We start from the raw sequence: 18,677 nt of genomic DNA on the forward strand, positions 1-18,677 counted from the left end.
CCTTCTGTCTTTTTGGGGGAAGCTATCTAATACAACCAAGTGACTCCCACTCACAAACGTAGATCATGTTTCTTGAGAGACACTGTTTAGCAGGATGCACAACGCAGTTCTAGAGATGCGTTTAGGAAAGTTCATGGCATTCCCACCCTTCTCAGTAGCAGTCACATGCAGATAAAAAAGGGAGAACTGGGACATTTAACATTGGAGCAGTTCCTCCCAACACGCAGAGTGAAAAGTTAGTACAGGTAGGTTAAAACCCCTCTGCCTGAGAAGTAATGAGACTGGTGTATGGTGGTGTCCCATGTCTGGATAACAGCCTTAGGTGTTCTAGCTGCGTAAAGTAAACACCTGTCTGTCACGAGCAAAGGGAAGGTGAACCTGTTACCGTTTATGTAGGGCTACAGTTGGGACTGTGCAAAACGGAGAGTGCATTTCAACAGGACACCTCCGTGGGCTCACAAGAGTCCGACGTAACACGAACATCAGGGGGATGATACAGGTGTGAACAAGTAATCACACAGAAGCCTGGCTCAAACTCATTCAAACAAGCAGAAACCAAATGAAGTTTACACAACCCCCTATTATCTTCGACACGCATGCTGGCACTTGTGATGGCGTTGGGGAGAAGCTGGTTTCGGGTACTTAGGCTGGAGTTTGAGCAAAGTATTGACACCTTTAAGGACCACAACCAAAGAGGGTTCTTTCAACAGAAAATTAGCAGCGGGTCTGCTCGTTTTGTTGTGTAAAATGAGCAGGGAAGCAGGTGCAGGAGGATGTCCCCTTGGAGGTCCTCTCACAAGGCTCACAAACATCCCGGCAGCTCCCGGGCCTCTGTTCCAGCCTGTTGCCTTTCCTTCGGTTTCCCGGTTCACAGGCAGAGCACAGGGCAGCTCCTCTCTCCCCAATCTTTGTGACAACATGGGGGTGTGAAGTGACTGGCTTGCAGCGCTTGTCCTCCGGCTCCACACCGTGTTGCAGGTTGGCTTAAACGCTGGCAAGTTCTGTCTACAGCCTTTCTGCCTTCACCCACGCGAGATGCTGGGGAGCTTTATGGAAGGTACCAACAACTGACAGGCACAAAGTCCTGGTAACAGAATTCAGACTTAAGTGCTGCACCTCTGCAAAACTGATATTGAGATTATTTAAATATCAGATCCCTTGTCAGTGACAGATCTCTTATAAGTTACTGTAATTAGACCAGAAATGCCCCAGAAGCAACGAAGAACATTGTTCTAGGGACTTCCTGGATAAGAGCATTAAAGCAACTGCAACTTCCTTCCTTTCCACGGTCTAATCTCCTTGGAGAAGGGATTATGGCTTCACAAACCAGTCTGACAGGCCACCTAACACTCAGGCACACAAGCCCAGCAAGGTCCCAGGAAGATTCACATTAGCCCCAGCACCCTGCAGAGGAAGGCAGCCAGAGGGATATCCACAGAAATTGTGTGGCAGCACCAGAGGAGGAGGAGGGAGCCCACCACAGGGAAGGAAGGGCTGATGTGCGATGAGGCTAAACTGAGGAGAGGGAGAGGAAAGGACAGAAGCACAGGGAGGGGACACTGCAGGGCAACCTGCACCGTTTCCACTGACGGTGGAGAGCTACTTCCACACGTCATGTACGCCCAGTATCATGTACGTCCATGCGTTGAACAGCGTTCAAACACATCCTTACAGGTGAACACATGGTTAAAGGTTTTGCCACGTATAATCGACTCCTGTCAAACCTCTGCCTGAATTCACCCATGTGGGCGATGGCACCTTCTCCCTCCCCAGGTCCAAGTCTCACCTTTGAACTTCATCTTACCCGGGGAGGCACGGCTGATGTTTTCATTTCAATACAGGAAGTGGGCATATTCTGTTTCAGAAAAATACAACGTTGTTTTCCTTAACTTTCATTTCAGCAAACTATGTGTAAGCAATCAAATCCTTCGGATTCCAGAAAACCGATTCCCATAGCCCCACGTTCCACACAGTTGACTTGAGGTAGAAGCAATTAATCTGTCAATGCCGTTTAAACCACCACAAAGTTACCACACCAGTTAATGAGGAACACCGGGGGGGGGGGGGGAGGGAGGGAGAAAGGTAATAAAAAAGAAATATATAATTAAGACAGCTTCCCGTTTTCACTCAGCAAGCCTGCTTGCTGAAGCAGATATGAATCTGAATTTCTAAAAAAATTTTCTGCCTTTCCCTCCACAGTACCACTAGTAGTTACCATCTTGAAAAGATCTCCTCCTTTCCTTGCCCCCCGCTCTCAAAAACATTTAAAAAAAATAGGAAGTTCAAACTAACGTTGAGAATTGAAAGCTTAAAATGAGACTTGACTGCCAAAATTATTCTCCGACTCTGACGCTAAACACGCAATCTTTATTAACCGTGCCTTCTGTTCACCCTGGGAAAATGTGGGTTACGAAGGACTGAGAAGAAACTTCACGTTTATTTTTATAATAGAAATATGCATATATATTTTAGAATGCCTAGAGCATTCGAAGCTTCCCCCCTGCATCAGTATCAGCAGTGTGCATTTAACAAATTGCTTGCTGTAAATAATAAAAACGCCGGCAGGCTTCATCGCAGCTACGAGTATGACAGACACGAGTTTCTGTGCACATCCTGAGGCCGCAGCGGCTTCGCTGGCGCCTTTCATTATCATGAACAGCAATAACTGCAAAGACACTCTCAAGGTGATCTCGCGTATTGTGGTGCCACCTTCCGGAAGCAGGTGACACGGCTCTCGTCGCCAGGCAGGGATCCCGCCGGCCGCTGCTGGCTGCCTGACTGCGTTTGTGCCTCGTCCCCTCTCCCGTGACCGCCCCTCACCCGCCACCCGCCATCTTGTCCCCCTCCTACGCTTTGCGCACCGCCCGCGCCTCGAGCAGGGGCGGGGCCGGCGGCAGGCCCCTCCCGCCGCCCCGCTCCGTCGCCCCGGCGACGAGGCAGAGCGGCCCAGCGGCGATCGGCGGCCGTCGGGTGGGACGGGATCTTGATGGCGGCCGGCCGGCCGGCACCGCCTGCAGCGCTGCAGTGAGTGGGTGGCCGGCCGCGCTCGGTTGACGGGGAAGGGGTTGGGTCTCTCGGCGGGGGCGGCGGTGGGCGTCCCTGAGCCTTTCCCGCCTATCCGGGGCCGGGCCATTTGGGGCGTCCCTGAGGTCCCACCAGGATGAAGGAGCTGCCGGTTTAGGCGGGAGCAGCCCTGGGGTGCGTCGTCCGTCCCTCAGCGGGACGGCCTCTGCCAGGCCGCAGGCTGATTTGAGGTGGGCCGGGTCACGAGTGGCCTTTCCTCGCGTGTGTGAGAGCTCAGCTCTGCAGCGGTGGGCTCTGTTTGGGTGCGGAGCGTGTGTAGGTAGGGACCCTGCCTGCTTTGGCTCCAGTAAGGCAGGTCCGGGCCTTGACAGTCTGACAAGTTCAGGGTTAATGAGAGGAGGTGAATTTTTATTTATGAGAACCAGGGTGAAACTTCAGGCCGGGTGATCTTGAGTTTCGTGGCCTGAGTAAGCGAGAGGAGAGTTGTGCCCCCCTTTGCACTGTGAGCATATATTAAGGAAGGCGGCTGTGCACTTGTGGGAGATGACTGTCATCAGGCGAAACTAAAATTGGCAGGGAAACGGGCATTTATTGAAACTTGCGGTGGTGCGGAGTTGTTGAAAGATGGGTAGTCGCTCTTCCTTCTGGATGCTGCCTAAAGCTGGAGACTTGAAAGTCCATCAGCAGGTCTCGCTGAAACCATTGCTGTCCTGAAACTCACTCTACTTGCTGGTCATTGCACTGCGGGAAGAGGTTTCACAGGGGGTGGGAAGAGGTAACCTTGCTGGCATGGGGCAGCAGCATCCAGGCAGGTTGCTGTTGAAACGTCCTGAAAAAGTTAGTGTGGATCATTTTGTTTTGAAAGCAAAGCTAGTTTGGAACAAAATGAGGGAAAATATTTCCAGCAAGCTGCTTGTTGATATGCCCAATACAAAGAAGTGAAACAATATTTTAGACTTTTGAAGATACTTTAAAAAAAAAATTATTTAAAGCAGTAAATATTTGAAAGTACAAGTATTTATTGTCAGTGTTATTAACTTATTGCTTGCAGCTGAGCAGTCATGCATCTAAATAACGACTGGTCTTTGATTAGAGTAATGGATTTGTAGTTAATCTTAAGAACTGAATCCACTTGCCATGCGACCTGATTACTGCCAGCTTCACTAATACACAGTCACTACAAAGAACGTTCTTGTAGCAACAATTTGTTCATTGGTTTGTGGTTGTTTGGTTGGGTTTTTTGACTTTTAAAATTTGTATCAGCATACCTTCTGTACTGTGTAATACTGCCAGTTTTGATCATTGAGAGTAGTACCACTTTCTTTGAATGGTTTTGGTGATTTCAACGGTTGCTGTAAACAGGTTGGTGAAATTGGGTTGTATGTGTTTTGCTTATCTGTGTGGGAGGTCTTTATTGGGTCATATATTCTAGTTTGTATTTTAATTTGAGTGTAGGCGATAGCATGCAAACATAAAACTTCTGGTAATGCATAATACGTATACAACAGAAATGCTGATGATTTGCTGTTGTTCGTCGAATTTTGAAATGTAATTCAGATATTAAAATAATTTAAAGTTGTTGCTAGTGCTTAAAATAAAACACCAGTAATACAGTAAAAGTGGAAATTTGCTTAAATTATTTAGTACTTGTTCAGATTCTCTAAATTTACGCAGATTACTAGATTCTTTCAACTTATTGTATTTTGTCCTCTATTTGTCCCCTGCTTTAATCTTTCCTTAATCCTGTGTGAAGAGATTATGGGCAGTATGTCATTAAGAGTATAAAACAAGCTGTTGTTTACAGTAGGATTTCTCTTTTCAGTTCGGTAGCTGACTATTATGACAATTTTACATTTTTGAGCTTCATGTAACTGAGGAAATACTATAATATAAGCTTCATGATGGGAAAAGTTACTTCAGAGGCTTGTGTTAACCATAAATTGAGCCCTTGCTCTTCCCCAGGTTGGTACAAAAGAGAAAACTGAACTCCAAACTTGAAAAAAATAGAGACCACAGAGAAAAAATTGCACATCTGAGCTGAGTACCTGTAGTGCAAAGTATGGTTAGAGTCTTGCAGGATCCAGCACTGTACTTTTTGGTCAGCAAACCTCTGCCATTCTCCACCACTTCTTATGGACTACTGTGTGCCATAGCATTGCCGTAAAATGACTGTTTAGTTGTCCACAGAACTCTGTCATTTTTTTAGATACTTCTGTGTGAAGGATGAATTCTCTAAGAAGTTGGAGAAGAGCCTAGAGTCGAGCATGATACCTGCAGTCCTTTTTTTCCCCACTGCATTTGGTTAGTTTTCAGTTGATGATGTCCCACTGTAAGAGTTCCCTCGTTTGCCTTTCTTATTAACTGTAAGTGACCAAGACAACTCTTTCAGGAGAGTCGTTAGTGGAATGGCCTAGTGCGCACCAGCGTGGTGGTGCATGTATGTGGTATGTATGATGGTACTGTTGTCAAGGTACATAGTCTTCACACCTGGTCTTGTGCACTTCAGTAGAGTAATTTTGACGTTTCCATTTGATTATTGAAAGAATGTGCTGACATTTCTGTGCTTCACTTGATTAGTGTTTTCATACCCTAAAAATTACAGTATACAGCAGAAAAGGAATAAGGCAATAAAATATATTACAGAACAGACAAAATGCACAATTGTGTCTGTGATGTGTTACATTGCATAGCATTTCTGCAGGGAAGAAACACTTTATGTGATGCGGTTTCAAGTGCACATGCCAAAATAATAGAATTGGACAAAAGGAATAATTGGACAAAAGGAATAAAAAGTAAAACTATGTGATTAATTTATATTCCAGAAATTACTTGGAAAGCTGATAGGATTTAGGCATCAAAATTAGAGGACTTCAAGGTCAAAACTTGCGGTTTGTGTCTAGATCAGGGTCTGTTTATTGCAAATACAGAGGTTTTCATTTTGGCATTTTGGGTCACTTCGTTAACAAAAGGTTGGACATGAAATGCATGCAAGTTCTCCAAATTTTTAATGTATGTAACTCTAGGAGTTTAGGCTAGGGCCATCTTTGGCAGACACTGGTGAACCCCCTCCGAAAACCATGTCTTAAACAATGTACAATGATGCCTGTTGAAAGAGAGAAACACAGGCGCTGAAATGCTGTTACATGTAACTTCACTTGGTGTTATATGCCTATGTAGACCTGTACATAAAATGCATAAGCAGTTTATCATTGCTGATGCTTTAGATGCAGATGCTGTGTTTTAAAATGTGTAGTAGAATACTTCCAGAAAGTTTTTGGTTTGTTTTTTCAATATATGTATATATAAAACTAACAACTGATAACTTGCAAGATATGTATGTGGTATGTATCTTAGCTTGGCATAAACACTTGATCATCTCCTCATTATTGGAGTCACCAAATAGTCTTGGTGAAGAAATGGCATTATTCAAGGTATTAAAGACCAAGGTATTAAAGAGTGCATGCAGGTACTTTGGGGAATAAGCTATAAAGCTGAATTCTGAGAAAAACAATAGGCTTAAATATATGAAAACCTAACTTAAAACCCAATCATAATTTGAATTGTCTATGATTGTTACTTTTTGGTAAATTTGTTGTTTTGTTATGGAATACACTATTAACTAGCGATCTTTTTTACCGTAGCTATGGCTTTGGGGGTGTGGGGGGATGGATAAAAACTTATTTATATTCTTCACTGCCAAACTGGCGGTTGTCTGGTACAAAGATTATAAATTGAGATGTCCACTAGGTCACTTGTTACTGCCATCTTAACAGCTGATGTAAGATTCCTCCCTGGTAACAAAAGCAACAGGGAGTAACAAGGTGCACATTATGCCTTCTCCAAGGGTAAGCACCCTTTCAAGTAATACCAGTTTAGAAACATCAGTGTATTGTCCAGGAGATATTTCCTTTACACAGTAGGCTAGTCTGCTCGAGAATGCTGCATTCACACTTGTAAGAGTCTGATTTTATTGTTGAATTTGGCCAGGCCTGTGAATCTCAGGGTTGACCCGTATTACCAGCTGAATTTCAGTTCCTTAATCTGTTTGGACAGCCATACCAGCCTGTAGCTATTTCTGGCATAAGGATAAGGACTACAGGATAGAGTTGCATGCGGAATCCTGCATCTTCTATAGAGGTAGGCTGTCAGTGGATGCCAGTTGATTTGAGCTTTATTTTGCATTTTCAGATAGCAGAGGAAAAAGGTAGAGATAATGCTGGAATTTGATTAGCAGTCAGTGCTTCTATTGCGTTTAAGCATTTGGGTTATGGTGAGCAAATGGTACAGTGATTGGTTGGTAGCATTTTCCTAGGTCTGCAAAAATAAGTGGATGACTATTATGAGTTTGCATAAGTGCTTTAACATTAGTTTTTAGGATTGCATCTAGTAGGCAGCCGGTGCTAAGGTTAGAATTAGGATTTGTGCATATGACCTGTGGGAACTGGCCTTCATCTGAAGCGTTGGTGACAGATAGTGTTGTGTATAATGAAAGCTAGGGTTCAGATTCAGGTTTGGATCAGGATTTACATTAAGGTTTACATATATTCAAAGACGAAGATTCAAAATTGTTTAATGTGGATTCTTTTCCAAATGACGGTTCAGATCTAGTCTTCCATACCAATGCACGTGAGCTCTATGCTTCTCTCTCCAGGCCTTGTAAAACTGAACAATAAGCTTAACTCTTCAGCCATTACTGTGCCTAATCCTAACTGTGGCTACAGAGTAAGAATTCTGTGAACTTCAGAGCAAGGTATCCAAGTACATTTAAAACATCTTGATTTACCTTGGTGAAGAAGGCAGTGTTTATCTTGCTTCTTCACCTCCCTTCCTCAGTTAACTTTAAGCATAGCGAGCCTGCTTGCACTACCAATCCAAAACACAGCATTCAGACCCTAGGTTTACCATAGCACCTTGTGCAAAATTTGGGTTCTTCTGTCTGTTTTCCCAAACTTCGGCCCTGCCTTCATTACAGATTAGGAAGCTGCTGCTGTGTGCAAATCAAGAATAAAGAGTTCCGTCAGAGGACATCAACCTTAAACACGCTTCTCTGGTTCTAGGGAATTATGATGGTAATCTTGACTCTCTGGTCCCTGCTTACTCTAACCCTAATCCTAGACTAGGCACCTTCTGTGGTTTGAAGGATTTAAAGGAACTAGTTATATTGAAGTGTTCTATTTAAAGAACAGATACAGATTTGGGAGTTTGGGAGTTTTTACTGTTAGATACAAATAGTAGAGTGACCCTTTACTAAAATACTATAAAATTACATATTTCCTTTTTTTTTTTTTTTAAAGGATCTATGTGAGAATGACCATGTTGTTCTGTCTCTTAAACTTTGTATCTGGATCTCAAAGTAGCTGGAATTTGGAGGAGATTAGTGAATATCCTGCTCCGTTATGAGAAGACATTCACCAACGTAAAACAGTCTGGAAGAAGAGTTCCTGAAGAAAATCAAAGAGCATAGAATCTCTTATTAAAACAGAAGACATTTAGAATTTCATAAGCTTTTGGCTATCTGGGTCTTAAAAGAAAATGAACCGTTATACAATCATGAAACAGCTAGGTGATGGCACCTATGGCAGTGTGTTGATGGGGAAGAGCAACGAGTCAGGAGAACTTGTGGCTATCAAAAGGTATGTAACACCTAAATTTAGTTAAGGTACTTGCAAAAGCTTAAAGATTTTCACTTTTAACTTTATTGTTGTCTGCCATCTGTGTAGAATAAAAAAAAAAAGGGACTTTTTTTTCTGAGGAAATTAATATAACATTATTTTTTTTAATTAAGATGATTAACAAGGTGACTGTGGATCACATTTCAGCTAACAGAACAATAGTGATACACATCAGTTTGTATAAGTTACTGATTTATCTTGGCTTATAAAATTGCATGCTGGTTTTGTTCAGTTTGAATGTGCTTCCTTCTAAAAACGTTGTTAGGCTAACACCAAAGGAAAAGCAAAACTGAATGTGCAGTTGATTAATTAGGGAGTTTGTTTATTTATATGAATTGTAACAGTACCCATCTCAATGGGTAGATTTGCAATACCTTCCCACCCCACCAAATCTTTATAGGTCCTGCATTAAGTTTCAGATAGTGCTACATGATAAATACCAGGTAACGATCTGGTTGGCTAAATAAAGACGGTCTCCTTGGATCTAATGAAGTTGTGTTGTGCGTAATCATTGGCATTATGATACTTGCCTAAAAAGATTATTAGAAAACAAGAAAAATTGTACTAGGGAAGTGGGGAAGAATTGCAAGCAGGATGTAAAGTGTAAGTTGAAATAGCAGAAATTGTTGTAGGTTGCTGAGATATTTTTTTTTTCCTCCATTTATGGATTTTCTGCAGAAAGATAATTGTAATATAATTGACTGACTTTTGTTTTAAGAATTTCAGGTTTCTCCATATACTGCTAGTACTGTTACCTAAGTTATTAATATTAATCTAAGCTAAAAAAATAATCTGCGGTTGATTGTTCTCATCATTTTTAGGCAAAAGCAACAACATTTTGTGGGAAGTGTTTTTCATTAGCATTATTTCAGGATTTGGAATCCTTTTGTGTGATTTTTTAAGTTTGGGATTTGAGGGGGGACAGTTTTTGTTGAAGATACGTTTATTTTTAGTGAAAATCTTGGGTTTAAATCTCTTAGCTCTAGGCGCTAGAACTTTACAGAAACACAGCAAATAACATGCCATTCCCAACACTGTCCCAAGATCTGAGCAACACGGAATATCCACATTTGTATTTATGCAAGACTTACAAATAAATGTATTATACTGTTATATATAACGATTAGTTTAGAGACTATTGTATATATGTATGAGTATTGCTTGAAAAAATGAAACTATTTTTATTTTGTATTTAAAAGCTTGGAACAGGATTGTAAAAATGACTGATCAAGTCAGATGCTTAATTATAATGTTAAGCAGTCAAGATGCTTTTCAGATTCCAAAAATATAATTTTCTTGTTTTTCCTAGAATGTGCAACCTAGGCACAAAGAGGGGATTTTTTCTGGTTTGAAATATCCATGTCTTACGTGCAGCGTCACTGTTGCTTTCCTTGTTATTAAGAGCACACTTAAAATGATACAAAGGGGTTGTGTGTCCCTGATGTTTTTATAAATACTGTGGAGTATCACGGTCTTTCTGGCTAACTACTCCTGTAAAATATGTTAGCAATTCTAAGAGTTGAGTTTGGTTTTAATTATGTTGATGATGGGTATTCTAGAATGTTTTGAGTTCAAAATACAGCTTATGCTACGCTTGGAAAATATGTTCGGTTTTTTTGTTCTAAAAGTATTTTGTACTGTTCACTGAAAACACTTTATCTTGTACTTATATTTCAGAATGAAAAGAAAGTTCTATTCATGGGATGAATGTATGAATTTGAGAGAAGTCAAGGTAAAGTGGTGAACACACCACATTTAAAAACAAGTGTCTGGTTAGGTTTGCATGAAGGAAAAGGGCATCTACAATGTCCAAGCATAAGGCCAAACTGTGCACACTTTAAATGGGGGTGACAGATTCTGCAAAACCATGGGCTGCTGGCACTCCTAGAGCTCCTGCTGGTTTGTGGAATATCTCATTATTCTCAAGCAGTGGCCATGTCTCATAGCCAAGCCTCTTGTCTTTGAGAGAAGATAAAGAAATTAATTCTCTGTGTGTGTTGTGTATGTTTCTGTGTTTTACCATCCTAGTCTTTCATTTTACTGGCAGATTTCTAGGTGTATATCCAGTCCTTACAGCTTGTATTTGAGGCATTTGTAGAAAGCACTGGGAGTTTTGACTAGCCAAATGATAGAATAACACTTGAAATCCTGCACTTAAATTCCACGTCATCCCATGTTTCAGGCATCTGATTTTTTGTATATACAAACCACAAAACTCCATAACAAAGAAGTTCGTTTAACTTGTAATCAGTATCTTCAAAAAGAACACCTGTAAGAGAGTCCTTGTTCATGAAAGTTTCGTGACAAAATACTTGCTGGGTTTTCTTATACAGTCCTGTGAGCAAGAGCTGTTACAGCTTCAGAACTGTCTTTCATTGCAAGGAATTAGGTTTTTGTGTTAATCTTCACCCCAGCTATGATGTAATCCCTAGAAATAGAAGTTTTGAACTACTATTAATATTGTTGCTGCTTTTATTTTGAAGTTAATTTAAAATGCTATTTTGTTGTTCTTTGACACAGATTACAGGATAAATACAGACTGTCAGATGGACACGTTTTGTAAATTCTGTGCTAGAAATTTTTACATGTTAATTCTGATAAGGAATCAAAGTCACTGTTGAATTCTCTGAAGCCATATTTTGCTCTATTACAGTCTCTGAAGAAGCTAAATCATGCCAATGTAATAAAATTGAAAGAAGTCATACGAGAAAATGACCACCTTTACTTTGTATTTGAATACATGAAGGAAAATCTTTATCAGTTAATGAAGGACAGGTATGTATTTTTCATGGAAAAAATAGGGTGCCGTCATGCTTTATTTAATGATTCTTATGCTATCCTGAAGAACACATTGGAATTTCTGGGTTTGGCCCTTCTTGCAGTCCCACTGATGTGAACAGGAGTTGCTGCACTTGCTTATCTGAGGGTAGAATTCAGCATTGCTCTGCATTACAATATTTCATATTGTAATGCCTTTTGGAAATAAGGCTTTTTCAGTTGTTAACACAATAGTTTGCATGTCTTTGGTGTGTAGAGCCATGAGAGAAATTCCAAATATTTTTTTTTTCTTTATTAGCCTTCACTTTAATGTATGAAGGATTGGATAAACACTGTTCGTTCTGCTTTTGCTCATGGATTTGTCTTAAGGTGGGGATGGTCATCTGCATGTATATGCATGCATGCTCATTAGAAATACCTATATATGGACTGTGTGATGTTGCAATCACGGACAAACAGTACGTAGCAAGGCTTGCAAGCTGGACTTTGGAATAGGACCTGCCTTTTCAGTGACATTTCTCTTTGCTGAATACTTTTGCCTTAAATGTGTGTTTCTTTCAGGCATGGTCATGCACCTTTATTTCCTAATTGCAAAGCTCTTAGGTTGGCCCATGAGATAGTCGCTAGCGATATTAACACAATGTTACCCTGCAGCTGAGAAGCACTGCTCTCAATCAGGGTTCTGTTAAGGTTACAACTGGGTAGCACACCTACCATAGGGCTGCAGGTGCAGTCTGTTCCTTGCTACATTACTGTGCGTTCCATGTTCAAGCACGCTACTGACACCCAGCTTCTACAGAAGAGACAGGATCATGAACTTCTGTGCAGCACTTAAAGTGAGTGAAATTAAGGCCTGGCAGCAAGTGAGTTTTGAGATGAGAACTAGTTGCATCTATCTTATTTTGTGCGCAAAACTGGATGGGTCTGTTTTTGTTTGCTCGTGATGTATTGTGCAAGATGAAGAAACACATGTGTTCTCAAAATACATTTATTTTTTTTTAGTTATGTGAAGTGGTTAATCTCTTTCTTCACAGAAACAAGTTGTTCCCGGAGTCGGTCATCAGAAACATGATGTATCAGATCTTACAAGGGCTAGCTTTTATCCATAAACACGGTAGGTTTCGTTATAGAGTTTAACTATGTAGTGCTTTTTTAGAAAACGGGGTAATGCACAGTAATAACATGAATAAAAATATCTGGCAAAAGCTATTACTTATCTCTAATAAAAATTATTCTTACCTGTTTCAAGTATGGTGCATTTTTAAGCCATACTTGAAGGTACACACTGTTTTCCTATAATCAGTTTTTTCTCTTCCTTTTTGAAAGCATTGGATATTGTTCATACACTGTTCAGTACTTTTTCCCACCTTTTTTACCAGATGAATAAACAAACTCAAGAAACTTGTATGCTGTGCTGTGCTATGCATTTCTGTTCCTCAAAAAGATCTATTTAAGGAGCATTGATACTTTACAGATGGCAGTTTCTCCTGTCTTGAGATACTATAGCTAATATTGTTACCTGAAATAAAAGCCCTCAAAACCAAAAGTAGTTTAGAGAGGAGATATTGCTTTATTCGACGTCGGGTGCTAGGGGAAAACCCACAAATCTAGCACACCTTACCGGGGATATTCACCCATTACTTATACACAAAATATTCTCATAATTCCGCCTACCTAATACATCACTCCACCTAGGCTTACATATTCATTAGGATGACCAAATAGTCTTTTTGCACAGACGTATCAAATTTTGCTGCATCAGCAAAACACTTCTGTACAAGTGTGAGTGTCTCAGTGGTTGTTTGGGTAAGGAGACCCTTCCTCACATTATCCTTTTAAGGTATTGAGTCATCTCAGGACAGTAAAAGTTTACTGTAAGTTTGCCAACTTCTTGAAGATAATAAGGATGTTCTTTGAAGTAGCCATAACTATCCTAATTGGTATAGGAGTACATACTTGGCGTATAGAAGAACCTTGAAGTGATTAACTACTTCTTGTTATTCCATCCTTGGTGATTAACTACAGGTTGTCTCCTCATTACCACTATCTGTAACATCAGCTCAGTAACTATTTTTTTACACAGTAAGAAGGTCAGTAAGAAACAATCATTTTAGAAACAAAGCAGAGGCCTGTCTTTGTTAACAATATGATATCCTACATCTAAAAAAATATTAAAATAACTTGTTCACTAAGAAATTCAAACAGTCTCCTTATCAAATACAACCTGGATATAAATATTTTAAGAGATAGGAACTTTTCTAGGAATTACATACACAGTCTAAATAAGAGGTGCTGTGTGCTCACCACAACAACAAAAATTTCACAGCACTTAGAAAACCTTTAATGCCCAGTTTTAATATCTGTCTGCACACTGCATTCTCAAATACTGCTCCTTTGCATTTAAAAAAAAAGTGGTAATTTACTGTCTTGCTCAACTCTTTTATTTTGTACTTGTCCTTCACATCACATTGGTTTCCTTAAAACTTCCCAAAGACAATAAAATATTAGCTGAGAATGAAATAAGAAAGTTCCCAGTGATCTCTGATTGGCTTTCATCTACCCTGGTGAGGCCTGTTGATGAATTCAAATACATAATTAGTTCTGTATAGTATTATCAAATACCCCAAAAATGCCATTTCTACATCTTTCTGATCAACATCACGTACTGTTCTCTGATTATTAGCATTCTCTTTTCCTTCCTTATTTCTATGTGAAATAAATGAGAAAATTAGAATTTAAGGAAAACTGCCATTTCTAAGTTACAGATTAGTATTTTGTTACATCCATAAGTGTTTGGGAATCATGGGTATGATAAATTTGAACATTTACATTTCACTGTAATCATTTCAGCCAATTTCTTATAGTGGTTTTCATTTTCTGCATGCAGAAATCAAACACTTTATTGTAGCAAGTGAATTTCTATCAAATTGATTTATAACAAATTGTGTGTACTGATTAAATAGCAGAATTTATTTGCTTAGCAACTTATCCGCTGTCCAGGTATACAGGTGCTCAAGCCAACAGCAAGCATTAAAGAAACTCCATATGGCTGCATCACTAATATTAGCATTCTGTAGCATAATTTTGATATTTCTTATATGTCTGTGTCTGCAAATGGTTGTCACAATGAAAAATAAACTAGCTAAAAATCATTGAAGGAATTTTATAAATCAAGTAAGTCTGTCAGATGCTCAATTTTCCATTATCCAAAACTGATAAAGCAGTTGTAGTTTTTGCAAAAGATTTCATTCTGAAATTGGTTTGTTATTTGATATTGCTGCAATTGCCAATTCATTTTCCTTAGTGTGCTAATGACACTTGTTAATTTAAGAACCCCTGGTGCAATAATCACTGGAGGGAAAATGTGTGCACTTATTTGGGGAGGGTTATCATTCTTCTATGCTGAATTTAAAAAATAAACAAAAAACCAACCAAACAAGCTGTATTCTGCCAAAATATCCCTAAGTGAATTTTGGATTACTTTATTAGAGGTTGCTATTTAGGAAATGATGACAAAATAATTCACTATTCTTTTCTGTCTGGTCTTCTCTAGGATTTTTTCATAGAGATATGAAGCCTGAAAACCTTCTCTGTATTGGACCAGAACTTGTGAAAATAGCAGATTTTGGTTTGGCTCGAGAACTAAGATCTCAGCCACCTTATACAGATTACGTTTCTACCAGGTGGTAAGTATATTAATAAGTTGATACGTTATCTTAACTAATTACCTTTCTCTTGCCACTTTAATTTCTGTTATTTCTTTCCATTCTTATAGGTACCGTGCTCCTGAAGTTTTACTGAGATCGTCTGTTTATAGTTCACCTATTGATATGTGGGCAGTTGGCAGCATAATGGCTGAATTATACACACTAAGGCCTCTTTTCCCAGGCACAAGTGAAGTAGATGAAATCTTCAAAATTTGCCAAGTATTAGGGACTCCAAAGAAGGTAAGATTTAGGAAAAACTCACACAATTGTATTTAAAAACAAAAAACAAGCTACATAAATTTGTTATAAAACATTGAATGTTATCTCTCTTTTGCAACGTACGTATAAATTATTGTTTTACTAAGTTTTTTGCAGACTTAAGGTTTTCTCAACTGTATTTCTTTTAAGCTTCTATTAAGACATATAATGCTAGTCTTTTGTTATATATTAGCACCTGTTGTATATCATACCGTTATGTGTAGTCTTGTTCTCCTCTGATGAAAGCTAGATAAAACTGTTCAATTTAGTTGTTTTAAGCTATGCATATCGGAAAGAAAATCGGAAGTATCTTCGGATTTCATTTTGCCACAGCCAATTTGCTTTCCTTTTATGAAAGTAATTCTTCTAGGCTGGCACACAGAATTTGGAGCTTGTAGAAGGTACCATAAATAAGACAAATTATGCTTTTCTTATTTTTAAAGCATAAAGGAAACATTTGATCTCAAACACAGACATCTCAAAAATACTATTAGCAATAAACAGTAATGGAGGAAAAATGTGCAGTATTTTGGAGAGGAAATATTTTCAATTATTTTCTGGAAAGGCTAAATACTATTTAAAATTACAAGGAAGGTTTGGGTAGTGCATATAAAAATGTATTTACTTTAGTTAGAAAGTTGTTTGCGCAAACAGGTATATGAACACACAAGAAAAGAACAAGCTTACCTTCAAAATATTGAATAAATGGAAAAAAGACCATATAATATAAATGGTTTTTGGAGAATAAGGTAAGAGATGGCAGATATTTATCAGTACTGTAAGGATGCAAACAGAACTTGGTGAAGTAACTGACTGAACACAGAGTTTCTAGATCTGGAAAATCTAAGGTTGGGAGAGAAAAACATCAATTTCATTAGCGTTGTACTGGTATAAAATATAGCATAATTCCTGTCCAGTAAATGAGCTGTTATCAGTAGAAAAATGAGGAACAGAAAACTTAAAACAGAAATAGATTAAGCTTAGCTAGGAACATGCAGACTTGAATTGGTGGGAAAACATCCAGGAGAACATACTGAGAAACAGGTGCAAACTCGTGACAGAGCAGAGAGTAAAAGGTCAGAGGTGGAGAATAACAGATGAGACATTATGGAAGTGAAAATTGAGTCTAGAAGACTAAGTGAAAATTGCTATGATGTGTAAACCAGTGCTTGCTATGACAATTATGCATCAGAAATTACGTGTAATATGAGCATTATTTTAAGACTTGAGTCTTCAAACACAGATGTTAAGTTTCTTCAGCAGCTCTCAAGCCTAAGATAGTAAGAAGAACATTTTGATGTATAGTAAGAGTATCTGCGAAAGAGCAACATACTAGCTTCCATCCAGAACATTTTCAATGTATAGCATAAACAAGTTCTGCAAGTGCAAGGCAATCAGAGAGAGGATTTCACTGTGTGTAGCAGCAGAGCAGTGCTGAGCTGACTGCTGTGGTTTTTCCCTAACCTTGTAAGTAGTTGAACAGAAACAAATCCTGACTGGTTACACTCTGACGTTCCCTGACTAGCAAGCTTGGGGATGCAGGGAGCATTACCAGCTGAGTATTTCAGAGCAAACTGTAGCCTCTTCTAAAGACCCTAAGGGTTAGAGACACTGTAAAGTTAGCCCTCTAGGATCAGGAAGCAGTAATTAGTTCCTTTGTGCCCCTGTCATCTGCTAGGCAGACTTGGGAATTTTGTCTCCTTATGACAATGCTCAGGCATTCTTCAGGGAGATCACTGTGTAAGAAGAGAACTTAAATATTATGACAGGAATTATCACAACAAATGATGCATTTGTTACAAGTGAAGTTCTGTTCTGCATTCTGAAAAACATGAACAGTTACTTTAGTAGTCTGGTTTTGCAGATAGTTTTACAAATAGCATTTTTTTCAGACATTAATTTTCACTTATTCCATTATCCTGCAATAAGGAATTGCAGGAATTATGCCCAGAAGCTACCTTCATTCCAATTTGCCTTCCTTTGTTTAAATCCATAATAGCATACAAACAACTTCTGTGAGTTTGGGTTTTTTAAATAGTGACAGGCAACTGTTTTCCTTTATTTTATAAATGAAGTTGCTTTATTTATAAAATGTTGCTTTATTTATTTTATCAGAATTTATTTTATAAATAAAGCAATAAGTTGCACCATTCAAGTACTGGCAACGATGGTACGCTTCTAGTGTGACAATTTAATGAAAAAGCGGATGATGATCTGAAAAGGGGAGAGTAATGAAATACACTTTCATTAATTGAAGGTTGTCAATAGCACTTTAAATAATTCCAAATTCTTTTTTTTTTTTATAAATTGGAATATGTTTTTATTTTTGCACTTGTACTAGTTTCCTATCCTATCCTTGCACTTCAGCAGTTCAACACTCAGCCCTCACTTCTTTGTTATAAATCCTTCCTTTATCACTACCTCTAGCAGATAGAATGTCACCAACTCTAATAAAGGAGGGAGATGGAGCTGAGGAGGAAAGAGTCTGTCTATCTCCATTAATTTAAATGAACAAGTAATTCTCTGAGGTGGAATAGGAAGTCACTTGAAGTCTTGAGGCTTATTTTAACCAGACTTGGTTTATAATTATATTTGAGTTCTTTGATTACCATAGACTATGTTAACAGAGCTAAAACTGTTGTACATAAAAATATGTGTAATAGCTAACATGGTATCTTAAGACCAAATTCTGTCAAATCAATCCAGTTTACTCCTGTAGCAGTGTAACAAGCTTTGGGGATAGAGGAGAAGCACTAATATCGTACATTGTCTTCAGTAAGGTTTCTGATGCTGTCCTTCATAACATTCTCATCAGCATATTTATATAAACAAACTGCATGGTAAGTGCATACCTGTTTTGAAAGCCTTATTCAGAGAGTAAGTTTTACTGGTTCACATTCAAAATGAAAGATCTAATAGGACTCCTGAGTCATTCTGCATCTGATGAAATTTTTAAATTGTGTTAAAGGCCTTCTGATGGAATATATTTTACTTAAGTTGGTAGATAGCAGGCTGGGAAGGACTGAGTATGCTAGAAGACAAGATTAGAATTCAGAGGGTTTTTTATAAAATTAGAGATATAGCTTAAAAAATTTTCTTTAGTAGTGTGTAGACAGCTGTACTTAGGCAGGAATAATCATCCGCCTAAATATCTGGGGATAACTATACAGCTAACACATCTGTAGAAGAGGATGTAGGAGCTGTATAGTGCATTGTATGTCAACAGTGTTTTGTTGCA

At 38.9% G+C, this 18,677-nt stretch overlaps 1 protein-coding gene across 4 annotated transcripts in view; it reads left to right on the forward strand.

Moving 5' to 3' along the window:
* The first annotated feature begins 2,887 nt into the window (after positions 1–2,887).
* Positions 2,888–18,677, forward strand: part of MAK (male germ cell associated kinase) — a 33,906-nt gene continuing 18,116 nt past the window's right edge. For 2 of the 4 annotated variants that reach the window (XM_063325920.1, XM_063325923.1), the window contains exons 1-7: positions 2,905–3,028; positions 8,319–8,657; positions 10,374–10,428; positions 11,350–11,471; positions 12,509–12,588; positions 15,028–15,160; positions 15,250–15,421. In XM_063325920.1, coding sequence (XP_063181990.1) covers positions 8,557–8,657; positions 10,374–10,428; positions 11,350–11,471; positions 12,509–12,588; positions 15,028–15,160; positions 15,250–15,421 — 663 coding nt within the window. In that variant the 5' untranslated portion in view covers positions 2,905–3,028; positions 8,319–8,556. Of the gene's footprint in view, positions 3,029–3,148; positions 3,255–8,318; positions 8,658–10,373; positions 10,429–11,349; positions 11,472–12,508; positions 12,589–15,027; positions 15,161–15,249; positions 15,422–18,677 lie in introns of those variants that run through there. The other 2 variants (XM_063325921.1, XM_063325922.1) reach the window with 2 other exon arrangements.

This window comes from Chroicocephalus ridibundus, chromosome 2 (genome assembly GCF_963924245.1).
Source record: "Chroicocephalus ridibundus chromosome 2, bChrRid1.1, whole genome shotgun sequence".
Classification (NCBI taxonomy): domain Eukaryota; kingdom Metazoa; phylum Chordata; class Aves; order Charadriiformes; family Laridae; genus Chroicocephalus; species Chroicocephalus ridibundus.